The sequence below is a fragment of the Amblyomma mixtum genome, chromosome 1 (genome assembly GCF_055824585.1).
Source record: "Amblyomma mixtum isolate Tamu chromosome 1, ASM5582458v1, whole genome shotgun sequence".
NCBI lineage: Eukaryota > Metazoa > Arthropoda > Arachnida > Ixodida > Ixodidae > Amblyomma > Amblyomma mixtum.
This window is the reverse complement of record NC_143012.1, coordinates 3,583,662-3,602,557: the sequence shown is the minus strand read 5'-3', so window position 1 is coordinate 3,602,557 and position 18,896 is coordinate 3,583,662. Positions and strand designations below refer to the sequence as shown.

Below are 18,896 nucleotides of genomic sequence, written 5' to 3'. Positions count from 1 at the left end.
GTAGCGAAAGAGTTAAACTCTGTTAGATTGAATTAATCTTAATATCGAATAATTTCTGAGCCCTGAAAAGCTACAGCATGAATGTATAGAAAATGTATGGCTACATCATACAAAAATTATCCGTTACATGACGGATCAAACCTAGGGCAATAATGGGCGACTCAAGAAGCTGGCTTTCAATATATCTCCGTGGGTTAGCTTCCCCGTAGGTGCAATCGAGCTTCAGACAACTGTTGACTCAAGAAGCCGGCTTTCTCTCAGCACATTTTTGGAGGTTAGCTTTCTGGCACAGGTGCTAAAGTGCTATGTAGCGCATGCTGACCGGTGGCATACAGAGAGCAGCACAAAGCCAGGATGCGCTTTCTTCCTCGAACTCCTCCTTCACGTCATGCCACAGAACAGAGGAATGTGCCATTTACTGCCACTGCACCAGCAGCAAAAAAAAAGAGGGGACATCAACTGGATGGATGCAGAGGAAATGCAATTGCATTTTTTTTTCCTCATCAATACACTATAGAGTCAAACCCACTTATAACAATAACGGTTATAGCAATGGACATATGTGGCACCGCCAGCTTTACTATGTGTTCTATGGTAATACTTATAGTAATACTGTCTCAGCACATCATCCCTTAAAAGAAAGAAAAGCATGGAAACACTACAACTGCGCCAGCCTAACCATGCTTACCGCACAAAAGCACGCGTGTGTGGAGCCGACTGACTGACCGAGTAAGCGCAGTGATGCAGCGAAAGCAGAGACAGAGGATCCTTGCTTGTCGCGGCGATGCAGGGAGCAAAAACAACATCCTGGATGCGTTCCCCTCTGCCCAGGCAGAGGAGAAAGTAGGGAGCCTTGGTGGAGCAGTCCACATTTCTAAGAGGTGTGCCACTCGCAGAAAATTTGATGGCAGGCAGCGAGAGCATGTGCGTTGTCCCATCTTTCCCCTGTTCTTTGCTAACTTTGAAGCGCATCCCCCGCTTCGGGGATTGCACATGTCCTGAGGGCAGGCATTACCACGTCAGGCGAGCTGCTGCGTTGTACTGGCCACGCGTGTTGCCAGCTGTTTTTCTCTTGTCAGCTGTCACTGTTCCCTGGTTCTTCAAGCTCCTTGGATTTCCCGTCAAGAATTGCTTCTGGAAAGCGGGCTTGATGCCAGTGATGCGGAGGCTCGCGAAGCTCTCGCCAGCGCAGTGATGATGTTGCTTTGGTCACAGGTGAGTGGTGATGACTGCAGCGTGTCGAGCCAAACAATTCTTGCACACTGACAATGCAATCATGACAAATGAAGACTTCATCGACGAGGCGATTATGCCAGCTGTCACCGGCATGGACAACAACGAGCAGAAACCTATGCAAGTCGTGATGTATAGTAAAAGCTCACTAACTTGACCTACATTAATTTGGCAATCTGGATAATTCAGACAGCCAGCACTGTCCCATGCCAACGCCCATTCAAGGCTATAGCATCGTACACTCGCTAATTCGGATGCTACAGGTCTCGTACCAGTTAATTCGAACGGGTTCCCAAAGGGAGGCTGCATACAGGTATGACTGGCGCAGCAAGCAATCATCGAAACAGCCCCACTCAAACCTGAAATTTATGCTGCAGAGTCATCTGTGCACCTCAGACGTGCGTGCAACGGCAGGTACGATGACAAATATATGGTCCTGTCTTGAAATCAGACCGCGTAATTTTGGTTTTGCCTATCTGAGCTACGCGCAAGCCCTATTACCCAGCTAACCAAGCCCACCCAAACGGATTCAGCATTCATCGCATGAGCACACAACCCCCCCCCCCCCCTCCGGAATGCACCCATAATGATGACTGCATCTCTGCGCTGCTTTTGTTTACAAATCTGCATCTGTATACTGCGTATACTGGGAGCAATTGCACATTAGTTAGGCATGAACTGCAAGCTGCACTGTACTTAGGTTAAACAATCCCTTGTTTTTATTGCTGGTCGTGCATTTACTTTTTTACGCAGTGCGATACTCTGCAAGAATCTTTGAAGAATGCGAGCGCCAGCCTGGGGAACGCTTAATAGCCAAGTTGTTGACACCACATAGGACCGGCGTTCCTGACTCGTAACTGCTTTTTCGATGTCTCCAGTGTTTAAGTTTAAATTGGTTTATTGAGAAGTATATTCGGCGCCCATTTGCAATAAATCTGTTGCCTTAATTTGTTGGCTTAATTTCTTGCCCTCAATGGACGCCGACGACTGCTATAGCATTGGTCGATAGACTGCGTCACACTGCCTAGCAGCAGCGCTTTCCACTCAATGCATTTGCATCCCAAGATGTAAGCAATCCTCGCTTTCGGGTCACTGTTGTCAAAGCTATGCTCGATGACCACTTGTGTTCGCTGAAACTTGCGAACTCGCTCTTTGCAATCGCCAACTGCTGCAGATGATGTCTTCAACTTCGATGAGTCGGCGCATTTCTACAGACTTCTGGCCAACAGAACGCTGGCATACAAGGGGGAAAACTGAACCGGTGGCAAGCTTGCAAAAGAAAGAATATTGGCTGCTTTTGCGTTCAACATGACAGGAAGCCAGAACGCAAAATGACAGGAAGCTAGAAGTTGCCACTTCTCGTGATTGGAAGGCACGCCAAACCAAGGTGCTTTAAAGGCAGTTGCTTGCCCTTGGTCATTATTTACAGGAGCAACCAAAGCGCGTGGATGACTGCCGAGCTTTTTGAAGAATTCATCCGGCTTTTTTCTTTCATTTCATGGAAGAAAAAAGAAAAATCCTGCCAGTGCTTGAGGGTACGCATTCTCCCATTTTTGAGTTGGAAAACTTGAGCGCAATCAAGCTCCTCTTTTTGCCACCCAAACACCACAGCACTTGCGCAGCCTCTCGACCAAGGCATCATTCGTTCGGCCAAGCACCCTTACAGAGCGAACCTCCTATGCAGAATGCTTCTGGTGATGGAAAGCGGGAAGATGATGTACCTTATCGGTCTGCTGGGTGCGGCGAACCTACCAGTGTTCTCGTGGCAGCAGGTTGACCCAGTTACACTACAGAATTTCTTTGCGCAGGTGAAATGCATAGTGCGCACAAGCGATTCCGAAGTCAGCGATCCCGCCGATGCCTGTGATGCCCTACTAGCAGAGGTGTTGGGGCGACAGGGCAGTGCAGAGACTGTCGACTTCGAAATGTTCTGCTAGTTCGACAGCGAGATTGTAGCTGCTGTTGCGCCAACCTAAGGCGATGAGGGCATTGAGAACGAGGACAGCGGCGACGACTTGGCAACAGAAGATTTCAGCCCTACTGTGGCGGAAGCTGCTCAAGCATTGGCGGTTATGAGGCCATTCGCCAAGAACAAACCTCTGGTCGGCAGCAAATAAACAAAGTACACATGCATACGTGTACTGGTGGGAAACTTAATGCGCCTGAATTTTTCTTCTTTTGGATCATGAATAATGGCAAATTTGTACTAGTAAGTTAAGCTGTACTACCAGATAGCGTATACTTTTTCTGCGTCCCCACCAACTACATATTAACGGGTTTCAAGACTGCCTTGCACGCATCCTGCGTGCAAGCTGGTGGTCTGGCGCAGCCAGTGCATAAACTATGCGAATACAAGTATTTTTTGCAAACCTGGGCAATAAATTAGGGATGCACAAATTACGTGAGTAAATGCAGTACATTTGTGAGAGGCACCGTTGTGCATTCCAGCCAAAAGGGTGCTGCAAATAGCAAACAACAAAAAAATATGAAAAGATAAAAATTTGTTGCATCTGTTTTGGTCATTACTAGGGCCCAGAAATTTAGGCACTAAAGAACCTCGAAATAGGCAGGCATCTAGGCTCTAAAAAATATTGAAATAGGTGCTATAAAGCAAAAATAGGCGCTTTGAATAACACTATTTATTAGTACAAAATTTGTCAGTCAAGCACGGAGCGTATGCAGTCCTCAACTGAAGCAATAAAGCACATTCTCAGGTTTTCAAACCTGAAGCTGCTTCGGTTTTCGCTAAGCAGTGCTTTGTACTCTGAAAAGCTTCTTTCGACATCACATGAAGTTAGTGGCGTGAACCTAAACCTTAAGAGTTGATAGTGGCTCAGGCTTGTGTAATGTGGCCGTACGTCTCCGCATAGAAAGTCTCTGATTTGAGACATTGTTTATAGGCCTCTATTTTTTTGTACCAATTGTTCCATCTTCATAGAAGCAGTAGCGCCCTTTCCTTCCAGTCCCTGAAGTGCTGCTGGTACCTCTGCGACTGCTGTCAGTGATTCATCTTATAAGAGTCCAGCCATTTCCAACTTTGTCATGCTTGCCGTCAATGTTGAGAAGTTTGCACTATGTATGTCAGGTCTCTTTCCAAACATGCCTCTTGCTACACTTCGAGAAAAACACTTCGCTCAAGTTACATTACAAGAAAAACGTTCGGCGAAACCGGCGCCATTTGTGTGTGCATCGGCACGCGCCTTTCACCATACTTAGCAGATTCTCAAAATTGAAAAACGGCACCGAGGACCGAAATACCAGATTTAGGCAAAAAGTACAGCTAAATAGGTAGTATTGTGACGAAGACGACGAAGCTGGCAGTGGCGCGGGACGGAGCGCTCGCGCTAGGCCAGCGGCCATTAAATCATCTCTTGCTCATGGTTCATCACGCCTCATTCTTCGGCTGGCCGTCACGTTACATTTCGTGTGAGGTGCCGGGTTCCCTTCATCGCCATCCTGGTCCCGGAGCTTCGGTGTCCTGCCCCTGCCCTGGACGTCGGCCGTGAGTGCCTGGTCCACGCCAACCCGGCCATGCCTCAGCCCGCCCGACCTGAATTGACCTCGCCGCTCACCCCAGACCCGTCCCCCGCCCGGACCACAGGACACGACGACCCAAGACCCGACCGACCCGAGACCTGACTGACCCAAGACCCACAGGTGAAGATACCGCCCCCCCTGCCCCTGCCGTCCGGTGCATCCACGGACCTCGGTCGTCAGCTCCTGGCACCCTCCGGCCCGGATGCTTCGTTGACCGGGACTCATCCTTCAATCATCTCATCCACTGTGGCGGCCAGCATCTCACCACTTTCTCCTTTCCGTTCCACCATCCTCTGAAGCTCATCACCATTTTTGGCGTCTGTCACCGATCGGGACGATCGCTAGGTGGCCCCGGGAAGTGTGACGAAGACGACGAAGCTGGCAGTGGCGTGGGACGGAGCGCTCACACTAGGCCAGCGGCCATTAAATCATCTCTTGCTCATGGTTCATCACGCCTCATTCTTCGGCTGGCCGCCACGTTACAGTATTTCCTAAAAAACGACAAAAAGGCAGGCAAATGCAAAAATCTTCCGTTCAGGCATTTATAGGCTTGTTTAGGCAAATGCCTGACGTTCCGGGCCCTAGTCATTCTATGCAAATTTAGTGCTGCAAAAAGTAACCACACATATATAAAGCAGAAACATTTTCATATATTTATTTTAATTTTTTGGCATTTCTCTTCATGGCAGTAATGGCACTGCAGTCAATTAGCCCAAGCCTGGGCATCACTGCGTAGAGAAAACCCCTATTCTAGAAGCCACCAGTGCATGTGTAATGTATAATTGTTGGGGCCTGCTATTTCTCTGGGGTCCCCTATGCTGAAACACTCCATTCGTAGTCTGAGGTCTGCGAGGGGGAGGGGTAAGAGAGTGGATGTGGAGGACGGTAGGCAGGTGGTGGGTATGGCCACCTGCCAGGAGTGACAACAACAGTGGTCCCAGGGTATAATAAAAAGCTCAGCACCTCGCCTGTTGTCCAGGGGTACCCGCAATTGCTGCCCCGTGGTTGGGCTCTCCAGCAGCAGCTGTGCAGTAGCTGGGGGCACTCGTACTGTCAGCTTCCACTCAGCGCCCCCCTCCAGGGGCTCGGGTGCCTTGCGCAGGGGCAGAGGGTTCCTCCCTTCCGCCGTCCGCACCTGCACATGTGCCGCACCTCAGTGTGCTGGCCACCTTGTGGTGATCTACGCTGGCACAAAACCAAGACACAGACTGACACATGCACTTTATCTTTGGAAGTCAGGGCATGTATACTCTGAGCCGAGGACACAACTTGTGGCAGAGAAAATAAAGGTTTAAGACAAATACCAAACAAACACATGTAAACAGGAAAGGCAAGAGTAAAGATAAAGAAAAAGCTAACAACAAACAAATAAAACAAGCGCTAAGAAACTGTAAAAGCAAACAAAATACAGATAACATGTAAAGGGAACATACCTGTGAAGCTGTAAAAGCTGCAAAAGGGCTGCAAAAACTAATGGCTTGAAAAATTAGAACATAGCTATAAATTAGGGGTTTGCAAATATTGAAGTTTTCAAATATGAATTGTATACGAATATATAAAGAAAAACTAGCTTCGAAAATTGAACCGAATATCGAATATACGTTCATTATGAAAAAGTACTTCAAAAAATCATGAACAGGCAAATGCTGCAGCCCTTATTTTTTCAAAATAGGATATGGTCTTTGCAACTGAAATAAACACACCTAAACTGACTTAGCACCGCATAAAAACATGACTGTCATCGGGTGGTCAGAGAAGTCAGATATCCACATTGTCTGCGGTGACAGCAGCTGTAGCAACTTCTGCCATGAAGATTCAGCAAAGGAAGGGGGGGAGGATGGCGCCACCGGTGCTGTCCCTGGGAAAGCGGCTTGTTTTGCTTCGCCGTCACCGCAGATGATCTGAATATCCGACTTCTGATCTAATCAGGCTAGTATCCCCCCCAAAAGATAGTATAAGAACTACACACAGACCAAAAGCCATCTTTGTGCGAAATTTGAGCTGAAACAATTCACTCGTTTATCTGTGATAAACATACGGTGCACGCAAAACTGCAAAATGCGCTGCATACATGTTGCCATGTTGACAGAGCACAGCCCGGCCGCAACCACCATGGTAACCGACACAGGGTGACCATGGTGCTTCCACCTACTGTGGACCACAAAGCCCCTGCCATGGTGTTCTCCCTGTATGCCACAGAAGATGACTTCACAGGCAAGAGAGACTTGGAATGGCAATGATGTGGCACACCATACAGCTTCCAGGGGCACAAGAGCTGAAGTATGATTAGGAGCAATTCCTGAAGCAGGAAAATCTTAGCTTTGGAGCAGAAAAATCCGAAGTTGGAGCAGCTCAACAGGGAAGAAAGCTTACTTTTGGAACAAAAAATGAAAAGATGTGAATATTTACAGCAGCTATTTAGAATAAACACCAGCAATGCGACAAAGCTAAAAACCATAAAACTAAAAATGAAAAATTGTTCTTAAACCTCCTTGTGAAAAGTGCAATTATGTTTTAGCTTCAGTGGGCAAGGTCCTGCAAACCTGTGAAAAATGAATGCTGCAGAAACTTGCAAGGTGGAGGTCAATTTTTACAAACCTGCAAAGCAGGTTGATCCAGAGCTTAGAATATTTGCAGTACCCAGCAAAGGAACAGAAAACATACCAGAAAGGTTGGTATGAAAAGCGTAGTTACAGCCATCGCAATCAACAACTTCACCATGCTCCTCTCCTTCATTTCCCTCCTCGAGATTTTTCCCTCTCGCGCCTCATCGAGTAGGCTCCGCAAGGAAAAATCGCCCTTCCTCCTCCGATGCTAGCGGGAGGCGTGGTGTCTGATGGAGTGCGTCACATGTCTACGTCATGGCCCCGCTTGAAAAGAATTCTTTTCTTGGTTTTTGCTAGCGGTCTATTTAATAGGAAGGGGGGCAAGAGCGGCGGGTCTCCCAAAGCCCTCTCTATTTTGCTCTTTGGGTCTCCTCGCGGTGCTTCGTCGTGTTTTTTTTTTTCTTTGTCCTTCCTCTCCCCAGTTGCTTGGGTCGTGGACGTAGTCGTCCGGAGCAAAGTGTCTTCCGCAAACCACCACATTCTTTGCCGTTGTGTCAGGAAGGCCAATCCGTTGGAGCCAGACACGACTAACTCAATCTCCTGGAAATCTGTGCCGTATCGTGGTTCGACTCCAGTCACTGCATGCGCATTCAACGACGAAACAGCGTCGCTGCATTTTCTCCGAACAGTGAATGATCGAGAGGCGCAATCGGCTCGACCACCTAAACTTGTTAGCGAGCGCATGCTCCGAGGAGGCACAGAGACTGACCTTGAGCCGTTGCCTAGCAACCGCTGCAGCTGGCGGACGCCACGCGGCGTCATCCGTCAGCTTCCTCGCAGTTGTGGCGCAATTAAATCTTGACTGTTCTAGCTTTTTTTCGATCGGTCACTTATATCGAATTATCGCTTATAACGAATTTTTTCGCCGTCTCGCTGACTTCGTTATAACGAGGGATTACTGTACGCACAAGTAACTAAAACCTTGTTTTGGGGGGCTTGCATGGAGCAAAAAAAAACTGAGAAGGGAGCGTGCAAGCAGGGGGCTATCTCGTGATGTGAGCATCACGAGATGTGAGAATCGACTCTTTCAGTTTTACAATTTTTTACTTTTTATGACTAGGGTTCAAGGCTGTCGCCGCATGCTCCCTCCACGAGTTTTTTTTTCCCCCTTCATGCGGGTTTGTAGGCATATGCCAAAACTGAAGGCGCTGCGGAAAGCGTTGCGCAGATGACGCGACGCCCTGCCTACGTCCAACCTTCTCCCGTCAGTCAGAATGAAGTACTAATGGAATGCCTTTAGCGAAAGTGACCCATATGGCGTCAAACGAGCCAGAATAGAGGGCGTGGACTTTTGCTTGTGGAATGAAAGAATGAGCGGGCTTTGATTTGAATTTTTACAGCTTTTTGGGGCGCGCATGGATCTAGTATTTTGCAGAGGTTATCTTCAATGCTTCATCTATGCAGTGGGCTTGTTTTTAAAAATTGTCCTGACCCTGGGTAGGTGCCCTTTAATGTCCCAAAGCGACTTAGGCCATGAGGGAAGCTGTAGTGGACGGCTCCAGATAATTTCGACTACCTGGGGTTCTTTAAAGGGCCTGTGCCCACCCCAGCGCAGCAGACACTCTCTACCTCTCTTTGAGCGAGCCTCCTCTCCTTCCATTCCCTCCTCGAAATTCTTCTCTCCCGCTCCTCGTCGAGTAGGCTCGGCAAGGCAAAATCACCCCTTCCTTCTCCGGTGTAAGCCGGAGGCGTGGTGTCTGTGGAGTGCGTCACAGGGCGACGTCATGGCCCCGCCTTCAATAGAATTCTTTTCTTGGTTTTTGCATTTTCTCCGCACACTGAACGATCGAGAGGCGCGATCGGCTCGACCACCTAGACTTGTTAGCGAGCGCATCCTTTCATACATCTGTTTGTCATTCCCAGTTAACGAGCCACCTTTTCATTTTCTTTTAGGCCTCCCCACCGTTTCACGAGTGGAGGGGCGGAAGTCGGTTGTGTTCGAAACACACGGCGAAGTGCGGACCCGGCAACCGCCCGTTTGCTTTTCTCCATGCGTGTTTGTGTTCTGTGTGTTTGTGTCTTTTCTCCGCTCCAAAGCATATGTCATTCATTGGAGTCAAGGCGTACGCAAGATGCACGAAAGATAAGGGGTGTGTGTGCGGAGCGGTCAAGAGGGCGAGCGAGGGAAAGGCTCTGCTGCACTACTAATTAAAACCTTGTTTTGGGGGGCTCGCATAGAAGAAAAGAAACTGAGAAGGGAGCGCGCACGCAGAGCGTCTCGTGACGTGATCACGGCGGGGGGGGGGGGGGGGGGGGGGCGAACCAACTCCCTCAGTTTTACTATTTTTTTACTTTTTATGGCTAGGGTTCAAGGCTGTCGCCGCACGCTCCCTCCGCAGTTTTTTTTTTTTTTTGTTCCTTCATGCGGGTTTGTAGGCATGAGCCAGAACAGAAGGCGCTGCGGAAAGCCTTGTGCAGACGACGCGACGCCAAGGCTACGCCCAACCTTCTCCCGTCAGTCAGAACGATGCACCAATGGAGTGCCTTTAGCGAAAGTAGCCCCCGTTGACGTCAGCGGGGTGCAAAGTAGTGGGCCGGGCCCGTTTTTGAAGGAAGGAAAGAACGAACGGGCTTTGATTTGAATTTTCGCAGCTTTTCGGGGCGCGCATGGCTCTAGTATTTTGCAGAGGTTATCTTCGATGCCTCATCTATGCAGTGGGCTTGTTTTTCAAAAATGTCCGGACCCTGGGCAGTGGCCCTTTAACCTTCCCTGACATCACACAGCACACGGGCCTTTAGCATTTTGCCTCCACTAAAATGAGACCACCGCGGCTGGGATCAAACCCGTGTCTTTTGGGTCAGCAACTGAGCAGTGTAACCACTGAGCCACCACTGCGGCCAAAATTTATTCGTACTTGAAAGTGCACTTACACACAAGTAGCATCTGACTAGACTGGACCATGACTAGTCCCAGCTTACCTGTACATTAAAGCGGCTGACTAGATTAGACCATGACTAAATACATGACAAAACCAAGCCACTCTTTCACAACACTAACATCACTAGCAGCTTATACATGTCTAGTGCCATTAACATGACATCAATGCTTCGGCAACTTCTCGGCACAACAGAATACCGGCAACGCCGCATATACAGGTATATGCGACAAGTGCATTAAAAGCATGTGGCACTTAAAACAAGACCAAGTTATAAAAAAAAAAAATCATTCGCAAGACAACCTCGTAATTTAGAGAAGGTGTAAGCATGAAATGCATTGCAAGAAAAGCGTACCGTATTCTAGGATGGCTGATAGATACTGACAAGCCATACGTGAGTTCAGGGGCGCGTCCCGCACCTGCCACTTTTCCTTCCTTCACGAACGACAGTGCGTTCCGCTCTCTTTGCTGCTTTTTATGCATGGCGACCCGTGCTGCCAGCACATGCTGCACAGAACTCTCAGACATTAATTTTTCCATTTTGCCAGCACATTCTGCAAGCAGATATGCCAGCCCAAACAGATGCGTCAGTACCTGTCAAATGGCCATATCAAAGCAATATAAAGGCGTGACCAAAACAGTCCCTCGGCGTCCACGCTAAGCCCACATACATGGAGGAAAAAAAAAACTCGCAAGAGAATTATGACATCATGCGGCCAGCCTTTGCAAGCCAAGTGTTCGTGAAGCCGTTCCTGTCCTTAAGCTCTTGCTATTTGAGTCAGCCCCAACATATTGGAGTCTAAGTTTTAGTGTGCTTGTCTTCGCGGCCCATGACGCAAGCGTCTACAACAAGGAGGTTCGTCTACAATCAATTTGATGCGCTGACCTGTGCATGCGCGTGCGCAGCAGTAATAGATGTCACTGCATGCTATCAAGTGGTGTTATCAGCTTTCACATTTTATGACTACACTTCAAGGTTATCACCGGACGCACCCTCCTGAGTTTTTTCCTGTGGACGCACGTGCCTTTTCACTGTTGAGTCTCTGGGACTGGACTAGAATGGTAACATCTGATACACTAGCCAACCAATTTTTCGGACTCCAATAATTCGGACTTGTGCAATATTTCGGCCTTCGCTGAAGAATCGTCGCACACCTCATAGAAACGTGTACATTTTCACGACCGACATTTCGGACTTTGGGGGGGTCTAAATTTTCAATTTTTCAGACTAAAATAGACACCAACAATGCTGCAGAGATCGTTTTTCGGCAGAAACTTCCTTATTTGGGCCTAATACAGACACAAATGGGCATCGCTGTCACAACCAACCCATTCTCCACTGCCGTGAAAGGTGCCATCTTGGATTTAAATGGAACCGGTGGGCAGTGGTGGAGTGAATCAGATGGTCTGGCTTGGATGGGCTTGGCTACTTGTTGTCCATCGTTGCCATTCGAGATAACGAGATGCTCTCCATTGCCATCGAGACGGGCTAAAGAAAGCACACGATCGCATTGAAAGCCGTATAACGAGGCAGCGGAATAGCTGGAGCGTCCGCCGCAGCTTGGACGATGCCACCTGCAGCGCAGGGGAGCAAACACAGTAGAGGGGGGCATGAGGAGTGAATTTGGAGGCATTCGCTTCCTCTCGTGTCTTCCCGTGGGTTACCTCTCGTTCTTTGCGAGCGCCACTGCCCCATCAAACAGACTATTGTTGCTTCGCGGCATGACTTGCGGTCGCGTCGCTGTCTGGTACCGTGGCATGAGGTGGCACAGAGATGACAAAAGCATGTCTATGGCTCAGATACAGTCTAATATTATCGCTTTGTAGATATTATCACTTGTAGGAGGAACATGAGGAGCAGCGATTTTCGCCATTTTGAAACATGGTTTTTCGCAGAAAAGTTAATTTTTTGAAGTTCAGTGATTTTTCAGACTGTTTGATCATTCGGACTGCTTTCCAGGTGCCGCCAAGTCCAAAAAAATCGGTCGGCAATTGTACACCAGCAAAACTGCAGGCTGCCAATGTGGCTCTTATTTCTCACTAAATTTAGTGTGACTGAAAACTTCTAAGGCTAGTGAGGGCATTCTGGCACAGCATGGTGCAATAATAGCAAATATCTTGCTTTCGGCGCAGCTTGGCCCAGAAATACGCAATTGTATCAAAATTGCGCAGTTGGCATAGCTGTTGCATCCCTGAGCTTCATCATCATCAATGTCACCGTCGTCATCAGCCTGACTATGTCAACCACAGAGCAAAGACCTCTCCCATACCTCTCAATTAACCCTGTACTATGCCAGCTGTGGCCATCCCATCCCCACAAACATCTTTAAATCTCATCCGCTCGCTCAACTTTCTGCTGCCCCCTGCTATGCTTGCATTCTATTGAACCATTCTGTTACTCATAACGACCATCGGTTATCTTTCATTCGCATTTCATGCCCTGCCCACGTCCATTTCTTCATACCTGGTGTATTACTTGACAGCAGACTCACTACAATCGTTCTACCCCACTGACAATGGTGGGAAGTGCACAGATGTCAGGAGAGGTGGCCTCAAACATCTATTTCCTTTTCAGTTCCCTCACACCAGTGCAGTTTGTGCTTGTCAAGGTCCTGCCTTCTCTGCTGCATGCCAGACACCAATCCCTGACTGGAAAGACTGTTTCTGCTTACAATATTAGGAATATGAATTCACATGGTTATTCCCTTCATCTGAAATCATTGTCTGAATTTATGTTCACAGCAATGTACCATAAAAACGCGTGTAAGGGCCGCACTCGTGTATGGACTGCACCCCGTTTTCCCGAAGGAAAAGTTTAAAAAAAAGTAAATCCGTGTAAGGGCTGCACCTGAACTTTCCATGACCCAGGCGGGAATAGCCTTCTAAATGCATGCGCCGTGGCCTCCGAGATCGGCTCTGACTGCGAACAACAGTGCGCTCGATCGCGGAGGCCAAGCACGCGCACAAGAGCTTCCAAAAACCGTCCATGGGTGGCGCCCGAGGCCACAGCCATCATCACCATCGTCAATTTTTTCTCCCCCGCGACTTCCCGTTATCCACATCGGCATCAGTATCGCCAGCTCCAGCCTTTTATGGCGTGTTAGCGCATTCACCGTAGTTGTGGCTTTCGCGTGCTGCCGCCGGGTAATGCAGTTTTAGCACGATGGGCAAGCACCTTATCAGCTACACGGCTGGGAGTTAGCTCTCGAATGCGGCAAGCGTGCGGCGGACAGGAAATTCGACGTGGCCGAGAAGTGCGTCCGATGATCATGCAATCAAAAGGGTGCATTGAGAAACACAAGCTGCAAAAAGCGTGCTTTCCGAGGCGAGCCGTGCGAGTTTCCTGAACTGGAAAAAGAGCTGCTTGCTATGTGATGGAAATGCAGAACAACGGCTACGCGTTGACAGCGGACATGCTGCGCAGCTTCTTTGGGATGAGCGTGCACCAGAGCACAGCACCAGCTCAGAGTCGAAATACTCCATGAGTGACGACTGAACCTAGAATAAATGCCGCTCATTCCTTGACTAGTGTGTTTTTGCTTGCCGCACCGCGAAAATTGCCCCCCGAATCTGGAAAAAAAAGTGCGGCCCTTACACGCGTTTATACGGTAATCAACGGTCCAGCAGCTTTGTGTATCGTGATCACATGCCGGCAATCTTGGTTGGCACCACCTTTGCACACAATGCACTGTACCTGCATCACCAATGCAAGCAAGTGACGAGGTTCTCGACACTGTGATGGCACTACACCAGAAACATGGTACAGTAAAAGCTCGTTAATTCGAACTTCAAGGGACCGGGGAAAATGTTCGAATTATCCGATGTTCGAATTATTGAATGGCCTCGAAAAAACTGACAAGAGCCATTTGCATTGCGGTATATGTATCGTCTTTACTCGCCTAACGAACCCACTCGCATAATGAACCCACCCACCGCCGATTTTTGCCTAAGAATTAAAAAAAAAAGCGTCAGTCGTTAACGCTTCCTTCCCTCCTTTTCGCACCGTCACGGTCCACAGCGCATTTCTTGGCGGCGTGCCAAGATGCTGCGCAGCGATAACATCATGGTGTGTTTACTTGACATTAGCTCTAGCAAGGAGGGAAGCGAACTTGGCAGAGTGCCAGCGCTTGTCCAGCTGTGCAAGCCTGGTTTTCAGTACGTTCGCCTTATCGGGCAATGGGCGATTGGGGCGTCTACTGCCACTCAATCATTGGAACGTGCAATAGCAGCAAATGCCTTTTGCAGCGAACGATGCTAAAAGCCGGCGTCATGATGCGGCTGACCGCGTGCTTCCGTTGGCGACTGATGGGTGGAAGGATGGACGACACTTGCAAAGAAAAAAAAAAGTTTTGCGCCCCTAATTGGTAGCACCCATCTGAAGTCATAGCCTTTCATGGGCGTTGGCTGGGACCGCGCCAACAGTACTTATCCGTATTTCCGAATTAACAGGGCTCGAATTAATGAGTATTTAGTTTTCGGAGGTTGTGCGGAAAAGAGCGTAGGCAGCTTTTACGCCGCCACCGCGGCCGCCAACCCCTACCCTCCGGCGCCACCGGCTGGCCGCCGCGCCGGTGATGGCGCCATTTAGGCTTTACCCTCTCTTCCACGGTTTTATCTGGTTCCATCTTCTGTCCCCGTTTAGGATGTGCGCAGCTTTTAACTATGCGGAGGTGCTTCTTTTTTTTTTTTTTGGCCACGTGCTGTGTGCCAAGCCGCCCAGACACGGCGGCGCGTAGTTCGAATTATCTGTAGCGGAATCGACTCGCTTTCGAATTAATGGGCTTTTTTTATACACAGATCTTTATGGAGATTGGCTGGACCAAGTAGTGCAGTTCGAATTATCCGGAAATTCGAATTATTGAGGTTCGAATTAACGAGCTTTCACTGTATAATCGCACCCCTTGGTTGAAGTTATGCGTTTCTGTATGAAAAAAGGCGACAACCGCTGCACAGTGAGCCACAAATCAGTGCAGTGTACCATGCACACATTGAACAGGGCCTGACGTCTACAGCAGAAGGGGTTTACGCAGTCCCATTCTGTGTCAACTGTGGCAGTACTGCACGCAGCCTGCCCACTGATTCCCCAGAGAGCCAATAAACACAACACTGAACTACACACCTGGACCTTGGAGGCCACAGTGGGGCCGGCAAGGAACACCAGCACTGCTTGGTCGCCACTCATCGCCACTGACAGCAGCTGGATGGGTGCCACCAGCAGCAGGGGCAGCTGGTGGGTTTCCCGGCCGGGCAGCCTGGCACCCACCAGCAGGGGCACCTCAGGGAAGGGCATGTCCGCCACACTCCACACTCGGCACCAGTGGCCCCCTGCGCACCATGGGGCATGCGATTGGCACTCCGCAACAAGGCTAAATGGCTTCTGCCACGTGCCATGAATAAGAACATATCAACAGGTGAGGCGCACATTCTGCAGCTGCCATGGCTCAAATGGCGATGATGAATTTCCAAGTGTCACTGGGCCACATCTTTTTCTGCTGTACAAAAACTCTGCGATGTTTCCACTAGACTACATATCCGGGCTTGTAGCATCAGTGGCCCAGGCCCACAACAGCTTGTTTGGGCATGTTTTACAGTGTCTGCAGGGCTGGTGTGGGACATTATGTGCTGCTCTTGTTAGCATGCTGCATGGTTTCAACAGAACACCTGCTTCAAAGGCTTTAGCTGCTTTGTGCTGCTCTTGTTAGCATGTTAACTCAAGGCACAACAAAGAGTTACTGCATACTAGGCCCAAAGTTGCAAATTCATCATAACTTCATAATGGAGGCAAAATGCAACAATGCACATGTGTTGTGCTATGCCAGTACACACTGTATTACTGAAAGCTTTCAAAAATTAATTCGAAGCCCTCTGCTACGTTGTCCCTCGTAACAAACTTTCAGTTTCATGATTTCAAACACTGAATACCTTAACCTGCCATTTCAAGTTGCATGCAAGTTGAGTGCTAACCCAACAAAACTCAAACTGCGGCACACTGAACAGAAAATGCATCCCTCAAGGCAGAAACCACTCACCGTCAGCCAAGCTGAAGCCTGCCGACACTTGTAGGAGGTTCATCGTGGCATCCGACTTGTTCTCCAGGTGTGCCACCCAGCAGGAGAAGGGCACATAGTCACTCCCCTCCTCGACAGCAAGCATGTTCCCACAGGGCTCGCCTGTGTTCATTCAACAGAATCAGCTTCACACAAAGGCGGGCCAGCACACCTCCATTTTCATCCCAAGCACCTGGGGGCCCACAGTTCTCACACATGGACAATCCAGGCACTAGTGACACTAACATGAGATGTTCAAATATGCTAGCAAACTGTCAGCCTGTTTACCTCAGAACTCATGTTACTGTAGACAGGTGCATTCTGTTCACATTTATCAAGCTTGTCACGAAGGCAGAAACTGTTCCTTCACTGGTTGCGGTTTAGGAAAAAAAAAAACTGAGGGCACTTATGACTGCTTAAGTGCTCTGAAGGCAAAAGCATGACTGTCTCGTAATGGGTTTGGAAGTCGTCAATTGGAATCCCTGTAGAGAGTTAGCCTCCAACTTGACTAGCAGCTGTATGCTATGTTCTGTACGACAAATGGCTGCATTACAATTTTGGTACTAATGTCGCTAAATGAATGGCGCCACATGTAGGTCCACCAGCTATTCCGTATGAGAGTGTGGCACTTCTGAGGTGATGGCAGGCGCCTGGTATCAGTTGTGCATGCTGTCGTCGCACTGGCTGCTTTGGTCGCTAGACGAAGACTGTTGCGATTCCATCTTTTTGGGACCATCTCTCGGCCTCAATAATGACAGTCGCTGATGGAATTTCGTCTAATGGGGTTTGTAAAAAAACAGAAATAAAAGGAGAATGTGCAATGGCCATGCAGCTGAGCTCGATTCTAGAACACTCTAATGATTGAGCAGTGCGCCTCATAGCCAGCATGCACTATCAGCAAGAAATGAAACGCGAACAAGACAACCGAACCACAGACTGCAAAATACGCGGCTCTTTGCCGGGGTGAGCTCTATACTAGCTCATACTATATTAATTTTGAAGGCACGATGACTCTTCTTTAGATGTGTTATTCAACCTCGCTTGTATTTCTAATCCAGGAGCTAATATGTTGTTGTTTTTGTGTTGCCACCTCAGTTTTCTTGTTCACGTTTCATTCGTTGCAGATAGTACACTTTGGAAGAGCTGATGCTGCTGATGGGGCATGTGGTGCACATTGGAAGACAGACGGTCCTCAGAGTTTGCAGTAGGGGTGTGCAAATATGGAAATTTCAGCCCAAATTTAATTTGTTCCAAGCAGTGAGAATAAAGGTAAAATTCAAGCTGGATTTCAAAACTGGAAACCGCACAAAGAGCGCTCAGCAACAAATGAACTAAGGGAAGCTGCTTGCAGAACAAAAGAATGTCCGTTTGTTTCCTTCTCAGTAGCATATTTGCGAGATGAACCATTTCTAGCGATAATAAAGTAGAATCTTGAAGATACAAACACGGTTGATATGGATTTCGGGGCGATATTAATTTGTAAAATTCCCTGGCCGGAATGCATTGTATACAATGTGCAGATTTTTGCTTGATCCAAATACTACTACATCGCTGACGTAATGATCGCCAGTCGTGCTGTACACACTAGAGCGCTGCCCAACCCAGGCCCATGAAGCTCAGCGTGAGGCCAGGGCCATTACCACAGCAGCTCAAGAGGATATCTGCTCACTGCGTGCAACTAGACTCCCACAACCCACAAAAGCACCCAAATCGCAATGACGCTTGGCCAATGCAAAATGAAGAGATGAGGCAGGCTCATGTGCTCGGCTTTGTGAAAAATGATGGCATACACACGTAAAACTAGTTAGCCTTATCTCTAGACTTTGAGACAGTCATTTCTTACGATCTGCAGTGTCGATATACAGTAGACTCCCTTTAAGACGAACTCCAAGGGACCATGAAGACTGTTCATCTTATCAGAAGTTCATCTAATTAGGAGTGCTTCTTAAAATGATGTTCGAGCATGCAGTGTGTGTCCAAATACTTCGTATATGTGAACAAAGCCATGAAATAGTCTTTTAGGAAAAAAATAATTGCAACATAAGCATTTATTGCACTACTAGTGCAGTGCATCAGGCACTGTTGAGTGTTGCCCAGTCGGTTATTTTTTTTTGTGTCTGTCGAGAAAATCATCTGCTTGCTACAAGCGTAGACATATCACTTAACCTTCCAAGAAATCCTTCAGTGCCCTCACAGGGGAGGAGCAGTGACAGTTCTGCTTTCACAGAATCGCCCTTTCAACGGAGACGTGGTTAGGCCCCTGTGCCTCCCCGCGTCGCATGGATCGTCGGCGGTGCAAAAAAGCTTTCAATTTTTTAGCTTTTTTTTCTTTCCTTCCACTGAAATACTGCTCAAATGGTCGAGTAAAGCTGCATGGCTTGGGCACGGCTGGTCGTGAAAGTTCATCTTAACCAGTTAGCACGTGTGCAGTGTACATCTTAAGCAGATTTTTTTTGCATTGACTCCATGGGAAACCAAACCAATGACCACCACTGTTCATCTTAACCAAGGGTTCATCTTAAGAGAGTTCGTCTTAACGGGAGTCTACTGTACTAAGAAGTCCTCAAAGCTGCAGCAAGGACCCTTTTTTCTTTTTT

At 48.4% G+C, this 18,896-nt stretch overlaps 2 protein-coding genes across 2 annotated transcripts in view; one reads left to right on the top strand and one right to left on the bottom strand.

Moving 5' to 3' along the window:
• Positions 1–18,896, top strand: part of Snp (Snipper) — a 302,062-nt gene that overhangs the window by 158,609 nt on the left and 124,557 nt on the right. The window lies entirely within an intron of this gene.
• Positions 1–18,896, bottom strand: part of Gp210 (nucleoporin 210) — a 132,022-nt gene that overhangs the window by 10,276 nt on the left and 102,850 nt on the right. The window contains exons 28-30 of the mRNA XM_089541563.1: positions 16,282–16,422; positions 15,372–15,577; positions 5,734–5,905 (exon numbers count right to left, since the gene is read on the bottom strand). Of these exons, the coding sequence (XP_089397689.1) occupies positions 5,734–5,905; positions 15,372–15,577; positions 16,282–16,422 (519 nt within the window). The remainder of the gene's footprint in view (positions 1–5,733; positions 5,906–15,371; positions 15,578–16,281; positions 16,423–18,896) is intronic.